Source organism: Ylistrum balloti, unplaced genomic scaffold, assembly GCF_031769215.1.
Source record: "Ylistrum balloti isolate Yb309-2 unplaced genomic scaffold, AGI_CSIRO_Ybal_v1 Utg371318, whole genome shotgun sequence".
NCBI classification, from domain to species: Eukaryota; Metazoa; Mollusca; class Bivalvia; order Pectinida; family Pectinidae; genus Ylistrum; species Ylistrum balloti.
In genome coordinates, this window is record NW_026782703.1 from 272653 (window position 1) to 282097 (window position 9445).

At 32.9% G+C, this 9445-nt stretch overlaps 1 protein-coding gene across 1 annotated transcript; it reads right to left on the bottom strand.

Annotated features, from left to right (window-relative positions):
* Positions 1-2058: 2058 nt before the first annotated feature.
* On the bottom strand, positions 2059-9330 carry LOC132561984 (putative serine protease K12H4.7). Its single transcript, XM_060226710.1, has 10 exons — positions 9121-9330; positions 7608-7789; positions 7126-7262; positions 6730-6825; positions 6186-6321; positions 5277-5400; positions 4774-4975; positions 4116-4215; positions 3777-3985; positions 2059-3119 (listed from the first exon to the last, which is right to left on the bottom strand). The coding sequence occupies exons 1-10, from the start codon at positions 9328-9330 to the stop codon at positions 3010-3012; spliced, it is 1506 nt and encodes a 501-aa protein (XP_060082693.1). The 3' UTR covers positions 2059-3009.
* Between the last annotated feature and the right edge of the window lie 115 nt (positions 9331-9445).

Here is a 9445-nt window from a genome sequence, read left to right on the forward strand (position 1 = left end):
CATTCAATGTTACCTTTAGATAATGGTGATGTCTTTGGCTAACAAGATTTATTGACCATGTCCTTATAGAACTGAATATCAACAACACAGCTCATCTACATCATTCACTTACCTTGATCTTTTCCCAGAACACATCAACAGGGACAGATTCTTTATGCTTAGCATTGATTCTGATTTATTGCTTGTGAATACCATTTCTAAATAGTAACCTTCCCACTTCCCCAACCCATGGTGTTCAAATGTCATAGGTCATCGTCTTCAGATCGATATCAAGAAATTAATAGAATATCTGCAAAATTTGGACTTGAAATGTAAACAACACGCTTGAATTTACCAATGAAATCAAATATCAATGAAATGTATTTTTTAAGAAAACCAATGAAATTTGTGCCCCATCAAAATGTATGATTTTACATCAGGTTTAAAATCTTTCACACTGCAGTGAGCACTGAAGAGGGTGAATGAATATTTTCCTCTTTCCTTTCTGGGTGCAATAGGTGTAATATTGTTATCTAATGCTGGGTAACATGCTGGCATGACATAATGTCATTGGCCTGGGAGGGGAACTCCCTAATTTAAAGCCACTAGAAATAGTAGGAAACAGTTGATTTGCATTTTTCCTTAAATTATTAGTCATGTTTGAAATATACAGGTATAGCAGTTTGGTTATGAAAAATACATCCTTATATGTATATATTTATAAACTACATAATTACATTAGTAATAAAGAAATGAAAATAGTGTTAATCAAGTATTTCCTCTGCTTTCTGATGTGTTTGCCATCTCAAACCAACTCAAAAATGCAAACCTAACACTACAACTTTATAGAAGAAATTTATTTGTGAACACCTGTCTTAAAAGCAACAACACTGTCATGGTAACAAACTACATACATTTCAGCAAATTCCAACTAGGAATGCCTTCACAACATGACCACATGTAAACACTATAAGAATTTCACTTCTTGTAAGGCTAGGTTTTGGTATGTAGACACAGAGTTTAGACTGTGACTGCGCAAATAGTAATCTCTAACACCATGTAAAAATAGTATTGTGAAAATTATGAAACCCCACTTGGTCCATTTCAACATTACAAGACCAATTTTAGCAAGGATTCATTTTGCCACACCAAGAAACTGTACTACTACCAGTAGTGTGCAGATATCCATTCATCACTATGTCAAGTGGATTTTATATCCATTGAACATTTTTAAAGTTATATTAATGAAGCTGAAAAAATACCTTAGTACCATCATTACCCACAGGACTTTCGAGTGCACAGATAATGGGTCACTTCGACCATCAATTCAAGGTTAAAGGTCAAATAAGAGCATTATTTTGTTTAACAACCTATGGCTTTTGAACGAAGACATCCTATGGAAATTTATATCTTCTTGTACATCAATATTATTCAGTACAATAATGTCAAGTCATTGTGACTTTGGCTGAAAGCTGTGGTCATTAAGAAGCTTACAAAATGTTTCTTCAAGTGAATTTTGTTAAAATTTAAGGAATCAAAGATGACCAGAATCAAACAATCTTATATCAATTTATAGCACACATTATGATAATGTGGTAACAATTCAAATTGTGAAAGACAGTATAATGATCATTTATAAAAAAGAAAATGAACAAAGTTTTGTTGAAGTTGAGGTTAAACTGGACTGCTGGCAACTCACTTGATTATAATTTTTTTTGAGGCTATCGGCTCAGAGGTCAAGGTCAAATATTGTAATCTTTCCTGGCTCAAGTAGAAATTTTCATTACATGATTAAGCAAAGTCGATCAAACATACATAACATTCAAGTTAAGAAATTTATCATGATATATAAAAATGATGAGAAATTGAATAAGGAGTAGCATTATCTATGACTCTACAAGTTCCAATACACAATACACGTTCTTGGCAAATAAGGGCAGATATGCTTTAGTTCACAAAAACATGTCTTGAACATCTTATAAAAGACAACTGACAAAGCATTTCAAAGTAATATTGATTTTATTGAAAAATAATTTTACAAATTAATTTCTTTCACATTTAAATACAAAACAATCTTAATTCAACTTATAGCACACATTATGATAATATGGCAAAAATTCAAATTGTGAAAGACTATGGTCAGCAGGTAAATGAAAGTCATCAATTTCATATGGCACTCTTTGAGCACTGCCTCCAGTATCATAAACATTTATAAAATAATATGAACAAAGTTTTGTTGAAGTTGAGGTTAAACTTGACTCGTACAGAAACATAAGATAAGGAATGTCTGTAAATGAAGAAAGCTAGACAGATTCTGGTCAATCATTTTCCCTTCATAAATTTATGGTATCAAAGCCTGGACAGGTACCCAATACCTTATCCTGGAATCATTTGAAGGATAACTAGTTTCAAGGAGACATCTTCCTCTTAATATGATTATTAATATTTGTTTACTATTCATTATTCAGTACAGCAAAAAACAAAAGCAACAAAAATGCAATACAATACACTATTTACACAATTATTTTTATAAAAGCCGTTGAAAAAAAAATGAAAAAATATCAATATCTTCACATGTCCTTCCCAAGATAGCTGAACCTGAATTTGTTGAGATCAGTTTTTAATGCATCGGAGAATGAAACATCAGCACCCTGTTAAGTCAATGAATTATAGAACTGTTGTTGCAGTATCAATGTTCTGAGTCCATCAAATCTGTATGACATAATCATGTATTCTTCAATCACAAACTATTGCTAATATTTAAATCATAGCTCGAAATTAAAAAAACCTTGAAACCAAAACTGGCACTTGATTGTAACTTTAGAAATCTCTTTTAATCATGTATTATTTCAATACCTCTACTTTATAAATGTATATTTGTACGTACAAATACAGTTTCCTGTGGAATAAACTTTTAGAAAGTATTCCTTGCAAAAAGTTATGTAAGTATCAATTGATTTACAAAAATGTATCATAAGGCAAATTGTTGTTTCACCTTTGAAATTGTTTGATTCAACTGAGCACTTGTGACTACTTGGAGATCCAAGCTGAGATAAGTCCTGTGATCACCTGCCTTGCTTTGGTGAGTTCAGCGGGGTCAGAATCTGTACTTGGATACATGTTGGCACAATGAGCCGTTCCTGGTGAAATAATGATACAAATTTAAAATCATATCCATGAAGTTCTCAAGAAATAGCAATTAAAAGAATTGTTTATGGACAGAAGACATACGACAAAGGGTGATTTAAATAGCCGACCATCTGATGATACTGATAGTTACTATTGCCTCCATAATGTTCAGCATTATGAAAATACAGTTAGGACTGGTTTGTCCATTGTCAACATGACATGACTGGGTGTTGTGTCCAGCTGGTTGCTTTGGGCAGCATACTTCAGTATGGTGCAATATAAAATCAGTTTTAGTTTCACACTATCACAAGGAGGCTTACACAAACATATTACAGTCTTCTGAAACAAAGGCATTCAAGACAAACTGGTACACTCCTATAGCATACACAGGGAGGCCTTTCTAAAATCATCATAGCTGTTAATAGGATGTTATCAAAAGATATAAAATAAAACCCTCCATATATGAACTGATGCAAATACAGTATTGATCACAAAAAGGAGCTTTCTTTACTCACAATAAACATGGAAACTTTCTAGACCTGCCCTAACCTCGCTCCCTTCCCATTTCATATCTCAAACACCCAAAAACTGTGTGAGGGAAGTCCATAATTATCATCTTAAAGAATTAAATGTTGTAATGTGAACCAAAGACTTTCGCTGAAACCTACCGTCAATATAAATAGCTGTTGATCCTGCCACGGAATCGTCAACGATGCCAAGAGCATGCCAGGGGTCAATTGATCCATTAGGAAAGGCAACCTTGGTGACCTTTAGAGATTCTCCTCCATAATTTGTGTTTGTTCGATTAACTCCACTCTGGATCAGGTCACGATTAAACTTGGCCCCAAAGATATCAATACACTGCTGTATTGAGAAACTGAATGGAAAACAATATCATACTGTTATACAGTATAAAAGATAGTAGAAAAATTATATTAAATTGCACAATAAGAGTTTATTTTATTCCATTCTAGCAATCATTTATGAATAGTTACCTCTATACTTACTTTAGAGGGAAGAAGCTTCCAAATGGTTGAGTTTTATTGCTCAAGTCAGAAGACTGGAAGAAAGCAAACTCAGTACAGGTTTGGTAAGTCCACTGTCGACCTGTGTGACAAAAGAATTATCTGAAGTTTAACAAAGTGCTATTTGATAACCTAGAAAACACCTGTAATACTTGCGGTCTCAATGACTGAGGGATAACTGTGATCTTGGAATATGGAACTGAAGTCATCTGAGGTCATAATTGACTTTTACATAAAGTTTGATTGAGTAATAAAATTGATTCTGAATGTGACTAGATTCAACTGAAATTATTCCACTTTTTTTTCGTTATGTAAGTTTCATTATTTATGTTTTGAAATTTCTATCAGAACAAATAAATCTGATGTAAATTACAAGGTATAGGGAGGAGAGTCAAGTCTTTTACGCTCGATTGGATTAAGGGGTTGTTTAACCTTTAGTTGATAATATCAAAAAGTATGCAGGCTCTGTGATTAGTAAAGAATAATCAGTATCAATTACAAAAGCATCAGTTTAGATTAATCAAATCTATTAACTGTTTATCAACCAGTTTCATCTCTTTCATTGGCTTCTTCAGAATACTTTGACTCTGAAATGCTTGAATAAATCAAAATCTCAATTGAATATGGATGCCATTCTTACCACCTTCTCCAGCACTGCTATTCCACGATGTCTTTTGAAGATCTTCTATCATGGCTCTGTACTTATAATCCAAACATTTTTCTGAGTATGCAGTGAGGATCATCTCGTTCACTTTAGCGTACCTGTTCAGGGGGTCTCCTACAGATGCGTCATTCATCACTTCACAGAGTGTGTCTACTGTTATATTTGTAGCCACTGCACCCTACATAGAAACATATTTAACTTTGAAAGGGCAAAATTTCACAATTTCAATAGTAATGTTACACATGATGGTAACTTTCATTACCAACATATCTTCATATACGGTACTTTTTTCTCCAATACAATGTATTTCACAAAATCATATGCATGGAGGAGATTCATGGCCATGAATTTAGTGTAAATTTCCCTCATGTTATCCATAAAAATAGTATCAGTAATAGCAAATGTGCTTGTGTCTATAAACAATATCAATCTTTTGACCAATTTTGTAAAATCAATAAAAACTTTTAGCATATACCCACCTCGAATGCCCTGTTGTCTTTGTTGTACTGTACAACACCCTCAAAATTGCCCACCAAACTGCTCACTAAGTTTGCAACATCTAATTTGTAGTCTGGGTCACTGGGGTCAAGGTCATCACACATACTGACAAATAGAAAATTAGAATCTAGGTCATCATATATACAGCTAAATAAACAAGGATATAGTCATTCAGATCCCCTGCCATGGGAGTCCAGTCATTTAATACCATGTTTAAAGGTAATAGTCAGTCTGAGAGATGGAACAACAATGGTAATCAAATTTCTTAATATCTTCAAGAGATTGTTTCTGAAATGTTACCAATACCAATGTAATATCCAAAATGAAATCTCTTCTACAGCAAAAGGCACTACAAGTATACTTGAACATTCATTAATATCTGTATTAAGTTTCCAAGAATTATTTGAAAGGATCTTGCCGATATACTCTTAAAATTCTTAACTCAGGGATTTTAACTCTTTGTTTCCATGTTAACCAATAAAAATATCCAAACTGGAAAATCCTCAATAGCAGAATGCACTTCTAGGCTATTTAATGGATAAGTGTAGAAAGCGCTATGTTATCTTGAATGGTTTTGGAGATATGCTTCAGAAACAAAATGGATGGAGACTGTTGATACTAACCTTCAACGGATGGAGGATAATAAAGTTTATTTATGTGCTTATCTGTTATTTCTTATTTGCATAACAAGCCTAGGTTTTATTACAGTAATGTATGACATTCCAGAAAAATATCGAAATAGAATTTAATCTTTCTGTTATACCAGGTTTTTAAACTTTCAGATTGCAGTGATAAATCATACCTAGGTTAACTATTCAGAAAAGCCATCTTCAGGTGGCATCATAAAACAACAGTGAAAACAGAACATCAGCCTACAACAACTGACTTACTTGAACATAGTCTTTAGTGCTGTATGGCCTGCTGCTGTCTGCAGCTTACTCGCCAGGTCATCTGTAGCTGCAGCCACATTTTTATTACAGCTCTGACCAGTGGTTGCTAAGGAGTTGGTCACCACTCCAAGATACTCTACACACAAAAAAGAAAATATCTTTAAATGTTGTTGATTAAGGTCAATTTGTATAAAATTTCTATATATAGCTAAGCATATTATGCAAAATTTGTTTTCTGAATAACAAGATGGACATTTTGTTTACATTGATTAAATAACATATCTAATTTAATGAATGTAGATCTGGAGACAGACCAAAGGAAGATGTGGCACAGGAAAATAGAAATAGCCACAAGGAATCAGGAAGAGATACCAGGGTACACTTGCTGAGATTAAAAGGGAGGAACTTTTTTTATCATGAGTCTTGTTTTAGAATCATTTTCACATTTGTAAGAAAATTACATAAAGTTACATGACTTCAGACTACCAGTTTGAGATGCTGTTACTAATGTAACTGAAGTAATTACCCAAAGGGTAAAACTTACCATAAAAGTTAAGCACAGCTTTGATAGGAGCACTAGAGGCAACAGCTCCATCTACCAAGTGAGGATACTTCAATCTGAACCATGCCGACAGGGAACCTGGCAATAGCGACATTTAGTCTACATAAAATCTTGTTCATATTAATCTCCAGGTAGGTGTATAGGGAAGTGTAAAATAATCATGATTTTGTACTTTTTAATGGCTGGTATCAGAAGGTCAATATCATGACCTCTCACATCTTGTTTATTCATCTATGCCATATATTTAAAAGAAAAAAAAGATATGAAAGAATCCAAATTTCCCAATCTATTGAATAAACTTTAGAAATAACTATAATCCTTGGTAATCTTGAAGGGATGTATCTTATCTTATAGTAATTATGAACTTTTATGAAGTACCTGGATATGAGCCTCCAAATGTAATTAGCTTGCTTTCTTCTAAACCAAACTTCTGCTTTGCATATGTTATGAAGTAAGCCAAATCTGCTAAAGCCTGCTCACTGCTTAAAAATATCAAATTGCCTGTCCCCATATCTCTGAAATACCAACAAGCTATTCATCATATGTGTAAGTTAATTCTCCGGTGATGTGACATTTCTTTAAAATCTTGTACATTTGACCAAGATTAAGAAACTGCAACTTCTAATGATGGTGAACAATTTTGAATCATTCAAATATTTACAAGACAGACAGACAGTTCACTCTTTAAATGTAGAGTTATAATTATTACATGTTTCAAACACAAATTCATGATTGTGACCTACGATATAAAATCTAACCTATTAATAAGTTTGTTTCTATAGTGGATCTCTTTTGTACATCAGTAATTTGTATTAAGGACATTTTGATTATAAATACAATCATTTATGTATTTCACATACTTTGTTGGATGGCTTTTCCCATAATAGCGATGCTCCAGTTGAAGGCAAAAAGCATTGAATTTTTGGGCATAATCTATCCATGCACCTTCAACCATCCAAATCGGATCAGCTGTTCCTTCTCCACCAATCATCACAAATACTGGACCACCTTTTTTGTAGAATGTATCATTAACAAAATATCTCTGAAACAGATTTCATATGATAAACAAATTATTTTTTTTCAAATTATTTGAAATTTAGACCAATTTTTTTGCAAAGACAATATGCAAAAGGATCGGAAACAAAGTTATCACAACTTATCGAAGTCCATCGTCCAAAATCTCCATAATACAATTACCTGTATACAGTTTTAAAAAATTATCAATGACTTTACAGTACATGATATATTTTACAAGGTATTAGAACAGAAGAAGAAACGGTAAAATGAAAAAGGAATCTTTATATTGACTTGTACTTATGCAAATTATCTACTATCAACAATAAAGTTTTGAACATGCATATTAATAGCTTTATCTAATTCAAAATCTTAATAATCATCACCATAAAAAAAGGCTGTCATATGTAATATTGGTACTGTATTAAATGTTTATACATTGTACTTCTTTGTATATTGGACAACAAAAAAGAAAAGGTTTTTAATTTTTTGGTGTCCTCCATATTATGACCACATTGACAGAATGAAATGTCATTTAAATTGACAGAAAATAAATCTTAATTAAAAATTACTTACATTATTACATATACAACAATGCAATGTTCACTTTCCTTCCTCTGTACTCTTTAAACACTCTTTCACCTGAGGGTATTTTATTTTGTTTAAAAGATATTTAAAAAAACTGCTGTAAAGTAGTGCAATTTCTTTCTTTCCAGAGGAAAGCTTTTCTATAAATTACAGGTGTTGGGTATAAAAGACGACACAGTGTGACACGTCAGTCACGTTAGTGGGGTGTTTGGTATTCATCTCTATTTCTGATATTATAAGCAGACATATCCAACACTTTGGGGAAAGCAAGAGATACATGATAATTTGGTGATTTGTTTTTTTTTTAATTTCATCTTATATCTTTGAAAGATAAGTAAAATTCTATTTACCTCATCTGATACAGTTTCTTTGAAAAGTCACAGGAATTGGATGTTCTTTATGTGAAATTATACAAATATTTTGGTAGTATATGATGGGAGGCAGGACTGTCAAACCATGAGACAAAAACTTGATTCAAAGTATGGCAGATTTGGCCTCCATTGTAATGTGGTCTCAGAAAAATGGGGCATGTATATATAGCTTATTCACACATCAGCAAATATCCTTATCTGTGCATGTACAGAGATATACATTTAGTACCTGTTATATACGTCTGTTTGAATGAAGCATATGAATATTGCAAACAATTTGACATGTAATAATAGAAATATAATACCACATCAGTCCGAATATCCTGACTTTTCATTGCGCCTATTTATATCGGTATGTGATCGATTACCTTATATTTTTAACACAATTTTAAGTTTTCACCTGTTGCCATGTCGATGTATCAGCATCATTGAAGTGATCTAATCTTTGTGTAACCCACATATCAGGAGGAAGTGCATGATTGGACTTAACATTGGGTCTGCCAAGCATCCCACCTTTCGGTCTTCCACGGTGGAACTTTGGAATATATGCATGTATTGTGCAAAAGCTGCACACTATTAACAACACCGCTGCCTTGCTTACGTCTGCCATCTTGTAATATCACATGATCTAAGTACAGTCACATGATTTTGACATTCGTAAGTTTTTGGACTCTACCTCATATAAAACACCAATTTAAAAATGTTCCGCAAGGTCACGCGACAGT

Excerpts from the sequence above, each read along its gene's own strand:
- LOC132561984 (XM_060226710.1), bottom strand. The coding sequence starts at position 9,330 with ATGGCAGACGTAAGCAAGGCAGCGGTGTTGTTAATAGTGTGCAGCTTT. Across the intron at positions 6,322-6,729 it reads AGCTGTGCTTAACTTTTATG|AGTATCTTGGAGTGGTGACC; the intron begins GTAAGTTTTACC and ends TTTTGTGTGTAG. Across the intron at positions 3,986-4,115 it reads GGAAGCTTCTTCCCTCTAAA|TTTCTCAATACAGCAGTGTA; the intron begins GTAAGTATAGAG and ends TTTTCCATTCAG.